The sequence below is a fragment of the Poecilia reticulata genome, linkage group LG10 (assembly GCF_000633615.1).
Source record: "Poecilia reticulata strain Guanapo linkage group LG10, Guppy_female_1.0+MT, whole genome shotgun sequence".
In the NCBI taxonomy this organism is placed as follows: Eukaryota; Metazoa; Chordata; class Actinopteri; order Cyprinodontiformes; family Poeciliidae; genus Poecilia; species Poecilia reticulata.
The window spans coordinates 7,930,913-7,952,601 of record NC_024340.1 but is presented as its reverse complement, the minus strand read 5'-3'; the positions used below and the strand labels follow the sequence as shown (position 1 = coordinate 7,952,601).

The 21,689-nt window shown below is 39.3% G+C and overlaps 1 protein-coding gene across 2 annotated transcripts in view; it reads right to left on the bottom strand.

The window, feature by feature from the left end:
• Positions 1-21,689, bottom strand: part of pigg (phosphatidylinositol glycan anchor biosynthesis class G (EMM blood group)) — an 89,499-nt gene that overhangs the window by 39,957 nt on the left and 27,853 nt on the right. The window contains exons 7-11 of one of the 2 annotated variants that reach the window (XM_008419822.2): positions 20,562-20,779; positions 18,974-19,258; positions 6,792-7,195; positions 3,752-3,943; positions 3,387-3,654 (exon numbers count right to left, since the gene is read on the bottom strand). In XM_008419822.2, coding sequence (XP_008418044.1) covers positions 3,642-3,654; positions 3,752-3,943; positions 6,792-7,195; positions 18,974-19,258; positions 20,562-20,779 — 1,112 coding nt within the window. In that variant the 3' untranslated portion in view covers positions 3,387-3,641. Of the gene's footprint in view, positions 1-3,386; positions 3,655-3,751; positions 3,944-6,791; positions 7,196-18,973; positions 19,259-20,561; positions 20,780-21,689 lie in introns of those variants that run through there. The other variant, XM_008419820.2, reaches the window with a different exon arrangement.

The following is a 21,689-nucleotide window of genomic DNA, read 5'->3' as shown; positions in this document are numbered from 1 at the left end:
CAAACGTTGTTTCTTCATCTTAATTTACTAGTGAATAGAACCACAGACTCAGGATGCACCGATTGCGTTTTTCTTGCCGATCTCTGATCTTTAAAGGACCAATTGCGATCTGATCAGGACTTATTGTTTTAAGTCAATAATTCCATGATATTGATTTTAAAAAAGGCCCAGTTCCAGTGGTAGATAATTTAACTTATAACAAGACATTTTCCCCATGTTATGAGTGAAATAACACTTATAACGTGTTTATTTCTAAAACTAGAAATTTTACCTCAATATTCAGTTAGTATTGAGATATAAAAAAAAAAAGCCGCTATATTCCTGAAAAGTTATTTGTAAGTTAGTTGTGTCTTATTTCAAGGGTACTTATGTATTTATACTAGAAACTAGACAGAATATTTGGTAAGCTTTTGTGTTTATTCAGTGCAGAATTACACCAGAAGCTTCTAAAAATCATGTGGCTGAGATGAAACTATTAAGAGTCTTCAACGGATATTACTTAGGGTGGATGTTTATTTTGAGCTGCGATTGAAACTTGTTCGACTTTTTTTTTAATCTATGGAAGTTATTTGCTATCATAATTATTCCACAATGGAGAAGAACGGTTTAAATGCATCGTTTGAAGCTATAAATACATAGATACATTTAAACTTCGCACCAGATCTAAAACTGATCGCTGCTCTATGGTGCAGCTGAGTCCAGAGATGGAGCGATGAAATTCTAGATTGTGATGATGTGCAAGATCCATAAGGACATACAGTATCTATTCGCTCCAATTCTATGCTTTGTGCTCTGATGTCATGTTTCATCATTTATTTTACATTTCTAATTGTACTTTCTGAACCATTTGAAGAGAAGGTTTGCTGTGGAAGTTTATTTCTCCATGTTGGTCAGTTTCAGGGTTATTATTTATTTTACATAAACTGCTGTACACCTAATTGGGTTGACTTAAGAAATTAAAACCGTGTTATTTTTGCAAGTTTATTCAAGCTTGTGAAGACATTGCTAACTCTTCACCAGTACAGCAAATACATTTATAAATGAGTACATTTATGTTTGCATTAAAAAATAAAAAAAAAGAAACATTTCAAGTTAATTCTACAAAGTTTTTTGTTATTGGATCGTATCGGCCAGCGCTAAACCTCAGATATTGATATCGGTATTGGATGCGAACAAAGTGGATCGGTGCATCCGCAGCTGAGCCCAACGTGTTGCCGCAGGACAGCGTGCTCCTCCACCCTCCCGTACTGTTGCTCTTGCGATGAACTGCTCGTCGCGTTCTCAGAAACGTGAAGACTTGACGTTTGTCTAAATCTACAATAAAACCTGTGAAGAGCAGCGCTGTAATAATCAGCGTCTCGAGGTCGACATAAAAAGCTCGATATCTGGCTCAGGCCTCGTCAATCATCAAAAGCAGCCGCAGACTCCGCGTGGCTTTGTCAGCTGTCGGTGAACGGGGTGAGAGGGTGAGCTGTTAATTAGCAGAGCAGGTTGAAGAGACTGTCGAAGAGAGCGGAATAAAAAATAAAAAAAAGAGGGTAGAAAGGGCCAGGTACCGGAGGGAGATGAAGAAAGGTCATAAAAAGTAGACAGGAAAGCCGCGCGCAACCCTGAACGCTCATTATTTTTCTGACGGGGTTCAGCCGACGATAACTCTGAGCCTAACTAGTGTCGGAGGAGTGAAATATAGCACTTAGCAACCGGGCTCACTATGCTGAGAACATCTAGTAAACACTGAAGATATTATGTAAATACGGCACAGGTGTATACATGAATTTAGATATAGCTCTCATTAGCATAAGCCACGAGTCAGGATGAGAGTTCAAGCACACAGAAACTCTCCTGAAAGCACTGGACACTGAAGGGCTGGCACAAGATGAATTGTTTTATCATCTAGTGGGGGGAAATTAGCATGATTATGCACCTAGTATGCTTGATTATTGCTCGGGCATGTAGGAGGGACGGCTCTTTCTGCTCTTACGCGCCAGAGGGTGTTTGCAACATCAAAAAAAAAAAAAAAAAAAAAAAAGCTAACTCCACGCAGGATTTGTTTTTTTAATAATAGAAGGGAGCAGAGGGCCCTTTAAAGAGCTGAGTTAAGAAATTTAGGGAGTGTAATTCATGCTGACAAATTTAAATATGAACAATTAGAGCTACTGTTTGTCATGCAGATCAATCTGTATAGATCAATCTTTAACAAGTTAAAGGTGGGACATATGGAGTAGGGATGTATCGATATTTGCTGAGGATATTATTTTTTCTTTACATATCAGTATCAGTCTGGACTAACCCAATATTTATTTCCATCTTGTTGCTGTTTCCAGAGGTGAAGGGGAGAGGGTTGGTCATGTGACAGTGATGCAACATTTGAATGTGGATTGTAGTATCAGATATTGACCTCTGTCTCTTTAAGAAGCTCCTGCCCTTTCTGAAACTCCGCCTTCAGGAAGTTGTGGCTTCTCTATTAACCCTTTAATGTTTTTACCAGCGATACTCTGAGAAGTAGACGGTATAATGAGATGTGCAGCTCTACAGGTGTTTGCTAATTGCTGCTTGCTAGTCTGAAGGAGCTCGGTGGAGGAGAGGCGGTGGAGGGCTGCTCTGTGAGGCCTAAGCTTGGAAGTTTGGAAACTGCAGCCCTGAGGAGGAGCTGTGTCTTGAAGGCGGAGCTTGGCTTAACATGGGAGATTAAAATATTTCTAACACATGCATAAAAAAAAGATCAAGGTAACACTCCAAGTATGTTTTTGTTGATCGAATAATATCATAACATGATGTAAAGCTCGAAAAAGTCGATTTTACATGACACTACATAATACTTTAATCAAATGTTAGATTGGACTTTATTACCAAACTAGAATATCAAGCACCTTCATGGACTTTACCCTGAAATCAAACACCTCCCAAACCTTTAAAACACCTCATTAAAATTTAAGCTCTTTCAAGGATTTCAGGTAGCTGTCTACTGACTCAAACTCCAGTCTGTGGCGGGATGCAGCGCTTTTCATCCGTAATTATCGAAAAAGCACAAACACAAACGCGTGGAATAAATCACTCCGTGTGTAATCTATCTCTATAAAATACGAGTTAATCTCTGCTACGCTCACTACGCTAAGCAGCTCACTGCTCTGTGTAGGAAAAATTAAACTTCAAATTCATCAATTACACCAGTCAGGAGGGAGAGAAAAAAAAGTGGGGCTGTGACTTTGACTAGAAGAAGAAGAAGAAGAAGAACAAGAACAAGAACAAGAATAACAAGAACAAGAACAAGAAGAACAAGAACAAGAAGAACAAGAACAAGAAGAAGAAGAAGAAGCCTGTGGATAGTAAGGCACTTCTTGTTGGCTGCCAATTTAAATCAACAGTCACTGCCGCGCTGGTGTGTGTAATCAGTTTAATTTAAAACACCGTCAGATTTTTTGTAGTTTTTTTTTTTATTTTATGACTGGAAGAGACCTTGGAGCAGCAGGATTTACCGTAGATAGAAAAAAAAAAACAAAAAAAACAAGCAACAAAAACACACACAAGTGTTAAGTAGTTCATCATCTCAGTTAATGATGTGGTCTCGGTGTTTGTCCCGGATGACACACATTATGGCTTCCATAACTCATCTGCATCACGGTGCATTAAGGCGCTTCTCTTTAAATCAGGTTCCTGTCATTGGGGCGGGTAAAAGTTGCACGTTGTTGCAAAGGAATGAAATCAAATTCCTGCGGGCCAGAAAAAAAAAAAAAAAAAAAGAACAACTTACTTGGACGCGGCTCGGCCGGAGCGTTGCCAGGGAAACAGGACATTGCCGACAGCTGCCCGGTAGCTGTAGACGCCCAGGAGTCCGAGCGCCAGGGCGACCTTGGAGACGAGCGAGCAGCGTCTCTGAACCAGGAGGAAGATGAGGAGCAAGCAGAGCGCGGACAGCAGGGACAGGACCGTCTTATGTTCGGCGCTGACAAACAGATAAACAAACAAAAAAAAAGTGAGAAAGAAAGAACGTGTTTTATATAAAAGAAGAGCTTTCAAAGTTTCCAAGCGGAAGTTCATTCATATTTCACGCTGTTTGCGCGGACGGCCAACCGACTTTAGTCATTTATTTACACAACCTCGAGACAGGATCCTGTCGATTTTAGTTTTTAGCGATCAAAGCAGAACCGCTCGATGACTGGATGGACGCCGAGCATTTATGAGATGAAACGCTGTCAGTCACATCCAGCAGCAGCATCAGTTAAAACCTTAAGATCAACCATTTAAAGCTGTTTACCGGATTTAGGAACACGCCGGTAAGAAATTACGCCACTTCGAGCACAAGGCTAGAAATAATAAGACCTCAAAGGACGCATCAAAGCCGCGCGGGAATCGCGTGCGTTAGCCGTTAGCCGGATCAGATGGCCGGTGGAAGTTGGGGTGTTTTGTTGTTTGTTTGTTTTTATATTCCCCTCCCTCAACTACCTGGATCTCATTATCCAAGCGAGGCGGTAGAGCAGGTAGGGCGAGGAAAAAAGGGCAACGTCGGACCGAGAAAAGGTCAGAATCCGCATCTCTATTCCACAACGCGATGCGTGTTCAAGAACAAACTATGTTGTCGGAATATTAATTGAGCGGTCACAGTTTCGCTGTGAAATCACGGCTTTCTACAGTCTCAGACGGCTATCTCAAAATGCTAAGTGGAGGGTAGGAAGAAAAAAAAAAAACCACACATCTGAAGAGAGCGGCTTCGGTGTCAGCAGAAAGCAGATGTAGGTCCGTGTTCACATTTACATTTGCAAACATTGACGAGATGAGCTGTTGCTACAGCATTAGCTTCCTGTGCGTTAGCACTGAAACAGCTACAGTGTCTGACAACCTTTTATCTCCCGGTGATGAAAATCCTCCCCTGAAGAACAGAAAATGACTGGTTGCACTGATATGTTATGACTGGGTGGAGGTGGAGCAGCAGAAATGCATCCGCTGCGTTGTAACCGAGTGTGGCTTAAATTGGAGTCGCCGGTATGTTTGTTTTATTTTAATTCCAGAGAGCCGCTGCTGAATTTCTCGCCTTAAATATTAAATCACGCCTGTTCACGTTTTATTTTCGTTCCGAATCGACTCTGGTTTCGGACTCTCACCTTCTCCGAGAGCTGTGCTGGGAGGGTTTGGTTCCCACACATCCACACAATGAAACAAAGATGGTAATATGCTGTATTTTATGAGGCGAAAATTTAGATCATAGCTCTAGTAAAAGCTCAGCACTCATTAAATGTTTGAGTTACACTGCTAAGCTTTTGCTATTGAATAAAAGGAAAGTGTGAAATGCCCCAAATTAGTGTTTGCACACACATATAGAGGCAGTAGATAGGAGGGAAAAAAATCTAGATTTTTACTGTCACTATTTCCTGACAGTATGAGACAATCTGAAAAAATGGAGATGCTCTGACTTCTCCTGGCGGTCCTATTGTCATCTCAGTGAATCTGCAGCTCTCAAAAACTAGCTTAAAAAGTTTAAGACTTTGTAAGACCGTTAAAATGCCACCTTGAATAAAATTTAAGGCAGAAAACAATATAAATAAATATCAGATTTCTGGGGTCTGCTCTCTACAGCCATAGTGGTGGTTGATGCTGTACAAGCTCTTTCTTAAACAGGATATTTTGTTCATAAAAAGCTATAAATCACTATTTTTTTATTTCGTTATGACTCTTCTTTATCCCATTATCCTCCTGACTACCAGAAGTTCATTTTTGTCCTCTGTAGAGGACATTTCTAAACTTGAATATCTCCCACCCCCTGCATTCTACTGAATTAATTCCTTTTGGTATCTGGAGAGGACATTTAGGGCTTTTCAATGATACCACATGTGAAGGGGTGGGACTTTTGTATGTACCTTTTTCTAATTCATAAAAATGGCATTTATCAGTAATTACACATTTTATGGGAAAAGACAAAGTAAGTGCATAAAACCTTTTATTACCTTACAAAGACTGTGGGATTTAAAAAAAAAAAGGTGATTGGACAATATTTTTTTCCTGGTAGTCAGGAGGATATAACAAGTTTTTTTATATAACAAAATTTTTATCTTGCTAAAACCAGTTTTATATCTTGTTTTTTTTATCTTGCTATGAGTTGTTTGTCTTGTTTTAAGTTTTTTATTGTGTCAAAACGAGCTTTTTATCAGTTTTTCTATCTCATAATGAGCTTCTCATTACAAGTTTTTTTCATCTCATAAGATTTTTTTATTTCTTTATAGCAAGTATTTTTATCTTTAAAATTAGTTTTGTTTATCCTTAACTTTCTTGTAAATTCTGGCAATTAAACACTTCCATACTAAAAACAAAATCGTACAGCCAACTGCTGATAAATTTGCCTTACCCAAGATAGATGCTGAAAAGCAAGCTAGCTATAGGGTGTAGCTAGCCAGTTGTCTAGGGTGTATTAGCAGCTAGTTACTGGCAGCATAAACCTTCTAGAGTCACAGAACGTGATGATATCTGGGCATAATTCCAGAAAACTCCAGCAAGGGGAAAAAAAAAAAACTATATATGCTAGATTAAATAGTCCCACCACAACAACATTTAAAGCCTGTGGTTATTGTATTTAATTCACCATACATTTCAAAACRAATTTAAGGCATTTGAATGCGTTAATTTTAGCTACATAAATTTTAAAACAAACAGGAACTAAGTCTCAAACTGGAATAACACAAGTCTCCTGTATTTTTGGGTCTTTTTTATTTTGTCCGTAATAGGTGCCGTTTCAGATTGATTTTAGAATTTCCACCAACACCAGAACCTGCTCATCTAATCACTAGTCCAACAGAACCAACCTGTTGAGCCAGTGGCTGACATCTGGGAGGTGGGCCCACTGAACTCCTGTCTGGTTGAGGGAGCGAAGCAGCCGGCAGCAAAGCAGAGTGAAGGGGGGCGTGGCCAGCGCCAGCCACTTCTCCGAGACGACCTCCTGCTTGGGGTGAGAAGAGGAGTGGCCATCCTTGGACGGAAGGAGGTGCTCCTCTTCGTCTCCAGAGCCCTTCTGCTCCCTGAAGTACTTCCTGCACACATCCTGGAAGACGGCGAGGCAGAGCGTGTTGAGCAGGAAGTACCAGGTCTGGTGCTCCTCTTCGACGAAGCTGCTCGCCGCCAGGCTGAGCGTGTGGCCGACGGTTCCGGCCAGCAGCAGGACGTCGAGCTCCGACAGCGACCACTCCCCGCCGGAGCTCCGCACAGGAGACTGTGAAAGAGAAGAAAAAAACGGACGGTTTACACAGCGAAAAGCACAATCAAAACACTAAATATGGCTAAAATTATGAATAACTGAAAGGGGAAAACAGCCCTTTTTTGTCAATCAGAGTTTAATACTCTCATTGCTTGAGGAACGGTGCTGAACATTTTGCCTTTTATGTATCCTAAGAGTTGATATCTTCTTCTAAATGCCAGGAAATTGAACAGATCTGGGGAACGATGGAAGGAATCTTCAATAATGCTGAAGGCTTTTATTTGGCATCTATTGGTCTCCAGAGAGAGGAGAAATATTACAATAACACACATCATTACCCTACAATTAATTTGTACCGCAGTCAGTTGCCGTTATCTGCTACTATTGACAAAATATTCACCACACTTGGTTCTGCCAGGTCTGTAAACCCAGATCAAAGGTCTGCAACGTGTGGCTCTTACAAAACCAAATGATGTTTTTATTATAAAGTCAATAAGAAATGGTAGTTTTAGCAGTTATCATGTATGTTTTAATGAAATATCTTCAGAGTATCTACAGAAGGAGGACACCAATGGTGCAAAGTGTTTTTTAACATCAAACCATGAGTAATCTACACATCTTTCTTCATTTTCCATATTATAGATACAGGTTTATTTTTTTTGTAAAATCAAAATGATCTTAAAATAAAAATACATAGTGTAATTGAATTAGCTTTCAAAACAAAATCTCATTTTTTTGGTGCCTCTAGACCAGATTTATTTTGTAGCAACGGGGTTAAATGTTGCCCTTTACACTGAAAAGGTCCTAGTTCCTGTTAAATGGGGAGTTTGAAGAGCAGATGAGCATCTTATGCCTTGATTATGTTATTTTGAAATTTTTTTGCAAGGAGTCCTTCCTCAGCAGGTTTTGTAAGGCCCACCAGTATGTCTTGCTGAGAGGTAGGAGGTGGAAGGTTTTCATTTTCTGGCTCATTGATGCATTTACCTTGTTTGCTTTGCCTTCTCAACAAGCTGTCCCATAAATCAAATCACAAAAAGTGATAATTTTCCTTTTCTTTTTTTTTTTTAAACAAGTAACATTTAAAATCCGCAGTGGGCTTCTGTATTAGACTACTAGTGGTGCACTCTACAGATCTGACCCTTATGGAGGCTGTACAAGGTACAACATCAAACGCGGAGCTTTGGTCAGATAAAACCAAAATTAAGGTTTCTGGAAGACATGAAACCGTCCCCACTGTGAGACACGGAGGTGGGAGCATCATTAAGGTAACTACAGGTTTCAGAAAGTCAAATTGAAGACTTTTTATGACATTTTTTAATGCCACCTTGAATGAAAGGTGGCATTAAAAAGGAGATACTGTCATATTACTGTCAAGCACAGCAAAAACGTACATTTTTGGTGTCTGTCTGCGGCAACTGACAGGAGTTTTGTGCTTTTTCACTCTACATGGCTCTCTACCGCCTCAACACCCATAGTGACTAGCTTCGACATTTTCTTTTTTTGTTTTTTGCCCAGAATGTGTCTAGCCTCATATCTGTTGGCAACAGAAGGGAGACAGTGGCGAAAACTAGATGAGAAAAGTAGCTACAATTTTAAATGTACATTTGCTAGCTGGCTAGCAAACAGATATTAGCAGCTAGTTAGCAGTAGCATGAACCCCCTTGAGTCACCTAACGTAATGAAGATATCTGCAAACGACTCAAGCTTTTACCAGTGAGAAAAATAAAACTATGTAAATGAGATTACATAGTATTGCTATGATGAAATTTAAGACCAGTGATCAACATATTTAAGGTCAACTTACATTTTTTTATTGTCTTTAAGACATTTCAAGGCCTTAATTTTAGATCCGCAGACACCCTGATAACTGAAGAACAATATTTTGCCCTTTTTTCATTTTTCGCAAACCTACATTTTTAAAACTCATAGTTTGAGACAAATTTTTTGAGTCGAATATTAGTCTGTAAGACTTTAAGGATACACAGACACTGTAATCATGCTTTTCTTCAGCAGGGACGGAGGAAGTTGGGACAGTACAAAACATGGATGGAGCTAAATACAGGACAATCCTAAAAGAAAACATTGACAAAAAGACTTGAGCCTCAGGTGTAGCATCAATTTCCATCACTCTAAATCAAACGAGAGCGGAAACAGGATGGTTTAGATCAAAGCTTCTTTGATCTAAACCATCCCCACTGTTGGACCAAATTGGGCAAATGGCCCAATTTGGTCCAACCTGGGAGTTTATGGGAAGACGAGAAAACTTCAGTTCACAGACACTTTCCATTCAATATGACTGCTTGAGCAAAAGTGAGTCTTTCGATCCACAAAGCTGGTACAGACGTACCCTGAAAGAGTTGCAACTGTGTCTAAGGGAAAAGTGGTGTAACAATACACTGAATCAAAAACACACTACATTATTTAGGTCTTTTCTCAAAGATGGCAAAAACTATGTTTGGAAGTAGATATTAAACCAGCTTTGTGTTGTTGGTTTGCCACACTAACTCATAATAAAGAACTTTAAAGTATAGTTCGTTGTGTTGGCAAGAATTGCCTGCAGATCTCCACCTCAGACATTTATTTGTAATAAACGCTAATAGATTTGATGATATTTAAGAAGATTCTCCTCACTTCTGATCAGCTGAATTTGTGGGAAATGTAATTTGATACGCTTCGGATGTTTTTCTTAAGAGAGTGCCGCGAGAACACGAGTCCTGACACACACACACACAAGATATTTTTAGCTCGCCCACCTCTGTGCTTTGGCATCACAGTTGCCAGTGGGATAATTAGCAGGTTCAGATAACCTCCAAGATGATTCACATTACAATTATTCAAAATTGAAAAGCCAACCCCACAGTATCTATTAAATGACCTGTGTACTTTATAGCATTCTGGATGCAACACCAACAAAGCAGGAAAAACAAGTCAACTGATGCAAAAACTATTCACCATTGGCAATTTTTCCTCTATGCTGCTTTTTATAGTTGGACTATATATATTTTTTGAATCATCAGATTATCCATCATGTTAATACTTCCTATATAACAGTCACTTCCTGCCTTGGCACGGCAAACGGTGACCGTGAGCTGTCATCCATCAATTGCGGACCTGTCTCTGGAGGATGAGCCCGTCCCATCCTCAAGATTGGGAGTTTTTCCAGCTTAGCGCTTGTATGCAAATGACTTGATTTAGCGCATAGTCAGTTCAGACAGAGTTCAGCCAACCTCTCGGCTCAGCAGCAATATTTCACCTCGGAAAACAACAGACGTGCCTCATCGGCCCCGATGACGGAGAGAGAGGCCGAGTTGCTACGTGCCGGTACCTGCAGGCTATGACAGCGGGGCCCGCTGTGGGAATGGCCTGGCTGAGAATTGATTTTCCTTCAAAAAGTACAAAAGAAACGCAGGGCCAGTTTTAGAACAAGTGCTTGTTGTTGGGGTTTTCTTCTTCTTTTTTTCTACAGCACATTAGATCGTTAAACATTTAGTTTTAGGAGTTTTATTCAAAAGAAGACAAGTAGAAGAGGCGGGGGGGAAAGACACTTAACTGTGTCACATTGCATTCGGAAAATTGAGGCTGTAATTTTGCTTGTTTATAATGACCATCTTTCAAGTCATTATGTTGCCTCTAAGTTATGAATAGGCTCAAATGGCAATTCAGAACTATTAGGCCAGATTATTGGCTAATCACTCTTCGTTCTGTTATCAAACAAGCTTTAGTCGCTAAAAAGATAATTGAAGTTGTGTTTTGGGACAAGCAAATGAGCATCGTATCTCATTATTTTTTTCTTTAGAAAACATTAGTTTTAAAATAAATTAGTTCAATGTATTTCCATTTGTAAATGGTTTCAAACCAAACAAATACGATCTATAGGACTTCTTACTTAAATAAAGTCAGGAACAACATTTGCGCAGAAATATTACAGCATAATAACCTGTTCAGTTTAGCATAATTTCTGATAAGGAATATGTATGACACTTTGTTCACGGGAGATTGAGACGGGTTTCTGTTTACAGTGAGGTGGAAGCTAAGGGCAAGTTCGACTACATGCTAAAAATCACAGCGCCATCTAGAATGACAACTAGAGGGAACTCAAGATGTCTTGGCTAAATGTGGAACGTTTTTCCAATCGGCATTGGAAAATATAGAGTTTCCCGTCTCGTGTAAAAGTAGCTCAAGTTGAATCTAGTTTCTCTCTTCATACGAAATGATAATTACATGCTTTACTAAGAAAATAGTAAAGCTGCAAGCACCTTCAAGCATTCAGCATCCTGACGTGAGTGAATCTTCACTGATGTAGACAGTGCATCTGCATAGCTCAGCATGAGATTAGCATATATAAGCTCATTATTAAGATCAATGCTCAGGTATTTTGCAGCATTTATGTGTTCCAGCTGTTACTTGTAATGTCAAGCTTTGGGGAAATTAAAACGTGCATCAAACAGCATTAGATGTAGAAGGTGATGCTGGGGAATTATTTATATGCCATTAAAATACAAGGCAGATGCACAATTATATCCTTGGACTTTACACCACAAGGTTCCTTGGTGGCTCCTGGGGAGGTTCGTTTAAAAGTAGAAGTAAAAGACAGAGATAGAAAGTGTTTTAATTTAAGTAAATAAATAAAAAACAAAGGTGTTTACATGTTTTTGTGATTTCTCCCTGACAGCACATTGAATGCTTTTCGGATCTTGCTTACAATACAAATTGTTAGAGAGTAACATATAATTTTGGGAGATCAGCCGATATTTACATGTGAGGTTGATCTTATACACTAATCTTATCCACCTCAGCAAAGGACTAAAAATCAACCACTGTCCTCTTTTGCTCTCTATGGAGAGACGTTTTACTGACAGACAGGCCAATCATGTCATGTCTGTACGTTTACAGTTAATAGTCACAGCACTGTTGCCAACTTAGCAACTTTCTTGCTATATTTAGCGACATTTCAGACCAAATAAAATGGCATCAGCCAAAATCATACAGGTCAGGTTTTTTAAAAATTGATAATTGCTGATCGGCTAGAAAACTACAATTGGTGCACAGCTAATCTAGACGTTAATTCACCAAGAGGTGGGGAGAAATCTTTCTGTTATTTGTACAAATGAAAAGTTCTGTTTACATTTTTGTGAGCTCCAAATACGCTGCACACTGCTCATAAATAGGCTAAAAAAAGAGCCTATTTATGAGCAGTGTGCTCATAAATTGCTCTGGACCAGCAATCTGGTCCAGAGCAATCTGGTCCAGCTAACTGATTAAAAATCCAGCCAAGTTTCATAAATCAGAATATGCTTTCCGACAAGGCTCACTTGTCGAACATAAAGGGACATTTTGAAAAGGAGAACCTTTAAGTAGGTATTGAACACACTTTTACCTAAACCCACAGTTCTACATTAAAAATGTTTTTTATTGGTCTTAAACGTTTTCATTAGCTGTAAGTGGAAAATTATCATAATTCACAGAACCGTGTCCAATTAATCCACATAATGTGTTTTAACTCAATGGATTGAGCTACAGGAATGAATGAACTTTTCAGTAATATTCTAATTTGTTGAATGTGTCTGCAAGCACTGATAGAGGCGTTCCCTAGTCGAGACAGCATCCCAGACACAGACGCCACTGATACTTTTTCATCACCTCCAACCGATGGATGGGTTTGAAAACTATGCTTTGATTACATCTATGTATTTATTTCAAATGTATGTGAGCAGGGACAAAATGTGAAAGAAACCATTCGCCCGTCTATAACTCCTCAAACCAAAGACTGGTTTGTCCAATCCCTGATCAGGTTTGTAGACGTTTATAACTAACGACACAAAGAAAGCTTCATAAAACAGTAAAATAATACTTCAATGTGTTCAATAACTTAATCTGTAAAGCTACCATTACAAAAAAACTTGTTTAAAATGGCAAAATAAGAATGCAGTGAATAAAAAACAACAGAGTAAAGGTGTTGAAAAGGTTGGAAGTTTTAGTGTTTGCCTATTTGTCTCAGTTTTAGCCACTCCCCTCCACCCCCCCGAGACGTAAAAGATGGAAGGTCAGTCAACTGTTCTGAGCTGTATGGAGGCAGATTATATACAAAAACGCACAAATAACTCCACCTCTCTTGTAACTCCAGATCTATGTGGGTCAGGCTGACCTGCGGTGCCTCGTCTATTTCTGTTCAAGCAATGCATCTGCTGTACATTCAGCGTTTTCACCCAGCTTTCTCTTCATGCGTCCTTGTTGAACTACAAGCGGATCCTAATACTTATATGACGTTAGTCTTTATTTATACGCATACGGTAAGTGAGCAGAACCTTTGGACAAGCCCGGTAATCCAATATTGATGCTGTAACCGTAATGTATAACATTATGGAACGATTTCTGTGGCAGCAGCAGCCTCTTCGATCCGCAACAAAGAAATCAGATATGTTGTATTCTAGCAAAGTCTTTAGTCAGGAAATTTAAAAGCAGTTTTAAAACTACAGCAACTTCCTCCCTAAGTTAGGACCGCTTTATGTCCAAGGGGCGGGGGGGTTGGGCGGCCGAATTTGTCTTTTGATTTTTACCCAGGAAGCACATCGGCTAAACCGTGAGTGAAATAGTCATTGGGACTGACTAGTATATATTCCATTGAGGGAAAGTAACTAACATTAAATACACCTTTCTCAACAGGCGAGGGAGCACTTTCTCCGTCTATAATCAGACATTTAAGCGACTTGAAACCATTCCTCCCTCCCTGGCACCTCCAGCCCCTGGCCCCCATCCGGCCCGTGCCGAGGGGCAGGGCAGCCCCCCCGCCAGACCCCCCCATAGCTCCGTGCCTGATGAAACATTAATATTTGGTGATGTTGGTAGAAGCAGAAAGTCTTTAAAGAAGAGGTGTATAAAACATTTTGTCATGTGGCCTAAAATTCTCATTAAAAATATATATTTAAGAACTAAAGTCAACAAAAATGTTTTTTCTTTACCTACTCAACAATAAACTAAGCATAAACTATTTTTAATTAAACAAAAAAAGTAATCAGATTTTCTTTTTGTACAAAAAAACAAACAAACATACATTCGATACTTCTAATGGTTTTCGCATGTTATCCTTGTTAAATGAATGGCCTACATAGAGTTTGCTTGTTATTTTGAAGATAATTGAATAAATATTTTATCCGGTTCTCAGCAATAAAAACAGATCCTAGGTCGGTCTTCATTTGTTGCATTCAGACAAGTTTTAATACGGCAATTAAAAGCAGATTTCGGCGCTCCAAGGTGAACTTTAGAGTACGAGTCAATGAGTAGAGGTGCTACTAGTTGCCATGGCAATAGAAGAAAACCAGAAAGATTGGACAATATGATCACTTAGTGTTGCATCTAACAGTTTTGTAAGTAGATTTGTCCTAATTTATTCCTGAATTGTGGTCATGTGGTCGCAAAAACTTCATTCCGAGGGCTGCAAACGGCCCCTGAGCCCCGCTTTGAACCCCCGTTGCTTTAAAGTAACCCACGTGTAAAACACCGACTCTGTTTTTCTATTTCAAACTAATATTACCTGATAAAAGCTTCAAATTCTCAGTTTTTCTCTCCTGCTGGCACTGTTATTTTTTCTGGCCAGCATGTGGCCGGATCGCTTCATGTATTAATCAAACAGACGTGAGTCCCTTAGTATTGATCTCCTCGTCTACCCTTGAACCTGAGGCTCTTCCGCTGACTTGAAAAGTCTAAATGGGAGAAATATTCTCCAGGGGGCCTTGGGGGCCAGCGTGTACAGTTAGTACATTAATCAATCAAAGTGAGCGGAGGCCTAATGTGCTGAGAAAAGGATACAGCGCTCCTGCCCTGTCAACAGTGCTTTCTGCACCATGAAAGAAAAAAGAAAAGGCCTCTAAATGTTGTACTTTGAATCAAATTTTGGTGAAACATTTAGTTCCAATCATATCTTTACTATAATTTATAACAGATCGTTGTGTGCTACTTCAGAAAGTCAGTCTTGGGCCTGGTGTGTGTCTGTGTTTTATTCCAGCGGCGCAACTCTGAACCCGCCTTTCCATCATGTCACGAGAAAAAAAAAGAAAAAAAGAGTATTCTGACCCAGCCATCTGTGTTATGACTTCTCATTGGAAAACATAGCTGTTTCACCCAGGCCAAGAAAAATTCTTGTTAAATTTTTCTACTGCTGTCAGACTCCACTGAACTTTAAAAAAAAAAAAAGAAAGAAGAAAAAAAAAGTTATGAAATTCAATTAAGTCGTCCGTTACGGGCCTCCTTTTCTAATAACGTCGCTATTTTAGAGTTACGCAGTGTTTCTGCTTCTCATATTTCTTTAAGGGAAACAGCAAACCCATTACAGGGTCATTGGGTTCAAATTCTAATTATATTCTGTTGGAGCACAAAGTGAGCTAAATTTATAAACTTTCTGGCTCAGATTAAAAAATAAAAGCAAAGCCAGGGTTTGAAATGTACAAAAGAGAATTGGGTTATATTGCATGAAACATCGTATGGATTGGCAGCGGCGAAGATGAACGATGTCCAGCCAACTTGTGGTAAATTTACACTTAGCCAAGATTGAAGCACAAAAAGCTAGCTAAGCTGGGGTATCAGCAGCTGTTCACAGAACGTAAAAGATGTTTGCGAGCGACTCAAACGATTTGCCTGACAGAAAAGTCTACGCAGAATAGTCCAGCCACAACAAAATGTAAGACCTGTGATTGGCGAATTTAAAACCTACTTGCATATTAATTAAATTAAGACATTTTAAGGCCTCAACTTTAGACACATGAGATTAAGACTTTTTAAGGGCGCCCTGATATTTAAAGAGTGTGTTCTGCCTAATTTTGTCATTTTTGCAAACCTACATTTTTAAAACCATCATGGTTTGAACTTTGAAAGGCAAACTGAAAGGTAATGTATTCAGCTTTAAAAATCGGATACTGACAGAGAAAATAAGAGAGAGCAAGAACGGCTAATAGCACCATAAAATTACTTTTACATTACTATTATTATAATGGTGACTTGGGGCCCACATGGCAAAGACGCAGTCACCAGACTGTCACATAAAATGCACTGAGGTTTTTGGTCATATAAAATATCCAACTTTCTTATCTAGCCTTGATAATAAAAAGAAAGGAGATATACAGGTGTATGATAGTCTGGCATATGAAGATGAGCTCTTATTGCAAATCTCTAAACCCCATTTTTAGAGCAAGTCGCTCATTACATCAGGCATCTTTTGTGCCTGCTGTCAGGAGCAACAGGGATAAAATCCATACATTGCTTTTAAAGTAATCCATGAAAACCTGTTATTGATCCCAGCGCCAACAGAAGGCCAATATATGAACGCTGAAAGAACAATTTCACTGAAGATGGCCCTTTGAAGAGCTGCTAGCCATTCCAGGTAGAAATACATTTAGATCAGTAAATGTACCTGTGACAAGACTGAGGACTAAATGAACACAAATAACAGCTTTCACAGAAGATAAGGCGCTCAGATCAATAAAGGTGAGGTTTGGCCTTTATTTCCAAAGCTACATGCATTTAGAGACCGCTAAATTAATCAATTTGATACATTCTGTACTGCAGAACATGTCTGCCTCCATCAGCACTGATACTAATGTTATGCTTCTGCATGTAAGAGTTGGGTTATAAGTGAGGTCTGCCCAGTAGGATCCTTGTTGTTATTCAGTGGCTCGTTTCACCTTCAAGGTGGACCTGAAAGGTTTCTTTCACAACGGCGGCCCTTTACGCCTCGAAGCGGCCCAGTCAGGTCGCAGAGCCTCAGAGAGTTGAGAGAAAAGATGCAGCAGTCATTCATTACGCGAGGCAGCACTTCATGTTGCTATGACGATGGACTCTGTCAGGTACAGAACCGTCATCAAGAGACGGTTATTCGCCTCTGTGGTCGTATCACAAACCTTCATTTAAAGCAGCTTTGCTGCGACGTAAAATCAACTTTTTAGAAATTTACCTCATGTTATAGCGTTATCCGCTGATAAAAAATATACCTGGAGTGTTGTTTTGACTCATTTTGATGGATGTTTGACAAATCCTTTAATCTCCATGGCAACCATTCAGCTATGCAAAACGCCTGGGTGGACCTAGACCCGCCTTAGAGGCACAGGTCCTCCTCAAAGCTGCAGTTTCCAAGCAGCCCTCCCCAACTCAACTCAGCTCCTTCAGACTAGCCAGCAGCAATTAGCAAACACCTGGTGGACCTGTGCAGCTGATGACCTCATTATAGCAGCTGAAGGGTTAACAGAGGAGCCATGTTGTGATGACTTCCTGAAGGCGGAGTTTCAGAAAGAGCAGGAGCTTCTTAAAGAGACAGAGCCCCAATTTCAAAGCGTTAAACTACAAAGTCGAATTTTTTCTAAGTCATTTTTAGGATTTTTATAACAACTGAAGGTGACATAGTTACTTGATTTTGCTATATGTTATTAGTACCTTTAAAGTACTAATAATACAATATGAAAACAATATTTTTAAAGTCAAACTGGGTTTTCTATTCCATTCACAATATGAACAATTAACATTGTGACGAGGTTGAATGTTTTCTAAATAAAAAATTAAAAGTAACAGCGGGTAGTTGGTCCAGACATTGTAAAGAACCACGTTTTGCACAAAAACATTTTTGACAAATGTTAGTGCTTTTACAAACATCTGACACAAGACAAAGTTAACATCCAACTCTAAGTGTGTATCCATTCCCGTATTGGGACAGGAAGATGAGTGATTGTGGAAATTATAGAAAAGTCATCAGCTCCAGAAAACATCTGTGCACTTTTCATTTGTTTCTTGTTGTTTTTATTATTATTATTATTATTACTAAAAAAAGARAACATAACAGAAGCAGCAGTGTTTGCAGAGCTTTTCCTTCCTGCTCTCAGTTAGTACTGAATGTATAAAAGTTTCATGAAGTACTGCTTCACGTGTTTAAATGAATGAGCCGACTGCGGTATAAACTAACTACTTCTTATTACCCTATCGTATTCCTGTGCAATACTGTAGAGTAATTAGGGGGTAATTAAGTGGAATCATTGATTAAATACCGAGCAAGGTGGGCAATTCAGTCAGGGGTTGAAACATTTATGTTCTTCTGAAAACTCATTAAATAGGATTGGGAGCTTTTTTCTCTCTCCCAATTTTCAGAAATAAAAACAAGAAAACTTGAACTGGATCGATATGCAGAAATAAACCTTTGGCAAACAAAAGGCTTAAAAACAAGTTGACAAATATCAAAAAGTTCAAAAGAACCTAAGTGAGTATATTTAGCCTTTAGTATTATTTTAATTTAACAAAAGAAACATTTTCCCTACTCATTGTAATGAGCCTAAATATTTCCTTTCATTTTGAGGTTGTCAAAATTATTTCTAATCGCTGAATGTCAGAATAATGAGATTATTTTATTGAGACTTTTGAATCAGATACAGTCAGAACTTTACGTACACAAGGACTCAGACGATGACATCATGGTTTCATAAACCTAGGATAAGCTAATTGGCAAAATGAAATGTAAGTTTACAAACATATTAAAATGAATTCATATCAATTTTGTTTGACTTTATTAATGTGGCTGGAAATTTCTGGTGACGTCTGGAAACATTGATATCATTGAAATGATTGCGGCATAAAAAAAACTTTTTGCAGCACAAAAGTAGCACAGTTGATTGAGACGGTATTTTGTTTGAGTTTGTAAACGGGAACTGGTTGGTTGACCTTTGATGACCTCTGGACACATTTGTTAATATCTCTAAAATGACAGCAGCACAAACGAACATTTTTTGTTTATCACCAATTTCGTCGCGACGTCTCACTCACCTTCCCATGGGCCGTGGGTCCGAGCGGGAGCCTCCGCGTCGCCACGGAGATCAGAATGCAAAACATTGCAGAGGAGAAGGCAACGGCGGCAAACACCAGACCCCAGGAGAGGCTGCAGAAGTAACAGGAGCTCTCCGCAGACGTGCACACCAACACGTGCACGGAGGCCAGGAGCAGGCACAAGAGGTAGAAAGGCAGGGAGAGCAGGGAGGAGCGCACCGGAAGGTCCACTGCTGCGGCGCTGCTGAGGGCTTCGGGCATCGCCAGCAGTAAGACCAGCAGGAGCTGAAAGGCCGAGGGAGGAAGAGGAGAGGAAGAAGTTTGACCAACTTGGATCAATGCAGCTGTCAGGTCAAAAAGTAGGAACCTCATCTCTCTGTTGTGATGTTTATACTTTTATGCAGTGTGTAGATGTCTTTAGGTCAGGGGTCGACAGCCACTATCCTGCAATTTTTATATGCATCCCTGAGTCATATGAATTCCCTCATCTCACGGTGTTTGAAGTCAGTCAAATTTAAAACATACAAGTTGTTTTAAAGCCGCCCTGAATGAAATGTAAGCTCTAGTTTTCAGTCATTCGGATCTGCAGAGGTCTGATAATGAGGCATTCATGGTATTTGGGTATATTGGAACAGAGACGCATCTGAAAGTTCCAAGTATATTTTGTCAGGTGCATTTTCAAAACGAGGAGCTGCCCTTGTTCAGTTCGGTTTCTACGTCGGCTGCCAACAGTAAGCATGTTTTCTACGATTTCTCTCAACGTTTCACAGCCTGAAYGCGACATGACAGCTTCTGCTTTAATGGAAAACTCTAAAACTTTTCACAAATGGAAATGTAAAAACCGGTTCTCCTCATTGACTGTTGCTATTAACAATTAGTTAACATAATTAACAGACTACGTAATTTTCCTCTTATTAGCTTAATACATTGTAAGATTGGCAAAGTTAGTAAATAGAGATGCAACAACCAATCGATGGTCAGAAACTAAAATGGCAGAGCAGTGAATGCACCATGCTAAGTGCCTTCAGGCTGTTAGTTTAAGATGTCAGTTTCATGATCATATTTTATTTAAAATGTTAGTAAAACCCTAAATTGCAGCAACTACTCTGTCTCACACAGTGCTCAGACATCACCCTCTGCTACTAATGTAAATGATCAGTGACTGCTCTTCTTGTTTTGTAGTTAAGAGAAATCCCACTTAGCTAAAATCAGTTTCTGCTGGTCGTCATCTGTATCCCAATTACAACGATGACTGTGAATGTAATTACATGATTTACAAGATCCCAGCAATTTGTTAATAGCAGGAAATAATGATTTCATTTTTTTTATCTAATGTGTGTGGAGTAACTCAGTAAACATTTCAATGTTGCTTGCTGCACTGAATAACAAACTAACTTTACATTTTTTCCCCCAGTTTTGTTTTTATGCCAATTCATGTTAAAGACCATTAAAGTTATCAAAAGTTTGTAATCTTCTGAGTTTCTCTTTTCGATTTTTACTTCTTGCACTGTTGTGAGGGTTAATGAGCCAAACCAGCGCTGCCAAACGGGGGCCAGGCTCCCCCCAGCGGACGCTCTGGGGGCCTCACCTGGAACACAAACACCATTCCTGCGATCATGGAGTACATGTCGTATTTGCCCAGCTGTTTGCTCAGAGCAGAACTCATGGCAGCCAGCGCCTCCAGGTACTGCTTCAGGACTTTTTTGCCCATGTTGGTCAGAACCTCCGAGGTGTTTCCTTCCAGGTAGAGCTTCATCCAGCTCCCATGAGCCTTTTCTGCCACACGAAACTGTTCGAAGCCAGCCTCTGGATTGGACAGGGGGAAAAGGAAAAAAAAAAAAAAAGTCAAAATATCTTGTTTTGAATTTTTATTTGTTTTCAAGACAAAAAAAAGCAAGACTACTGTGCTTTTTTTATTTAGTAAAACAGGTTTTCTGTAAAAAGGTAAAGAAAATAAATAAAATACAGAAAAGGTAAACAATTTAAATCATATATATATATAAATATATATAAAGTTGACTTATTTAAAGAAAAGTTTGCTTAAAATGCTGTAGCCTAAGTCCAGAAGCTACATATTTCCAGCTATATTACATTAGTCATGCTGTTGCTTTTCGTTTTTGTCCTTCCGTAGCATTAATCTAACAAAACGCTTGTCTACGCATCATATTCATTCTTCATGTTCAACTCGATACGATGGATTAATGAATCCTGTTTTCCTGCATGAGGCATTTGTTATTTCAGAGGCAGCTAAATGCACTCATATGGGAGGAACCGAAGCCATTAATGCTGGAAAAACTGTGCAAACAAAAACAATAACAAAAAATAAAAAAAAATCACATTCGACAGGAATTGTCGTTTGCTTAACAAAGACCAAAAACGTGCAATCTCGATTTCCAGTTCAGTTCCGTAAATACCTGAACGTATCTTTCCATTTTAACCCTTTCATGCATAGTGGTCACTGCAGTGGACAGATATCTGAAGGCCATTTTCTTGTGCTTCTTGTGGATTTCTGTTATAAATGCACACAGAAGCTTAAGTGTACACTAATGCATCATACAATACACTGCCAACTACTGGCCGTCCACTGCAAATGCAAGAATATTTTTGTTAAATCCAATATGGCCGACAGACAAAAAAGCATGCCGACCAATCCGGTCCCTCCGTCTACTGTAGACGACTCTTGCAGGTAAGAAAAATATATTGTGACATCAAGTAA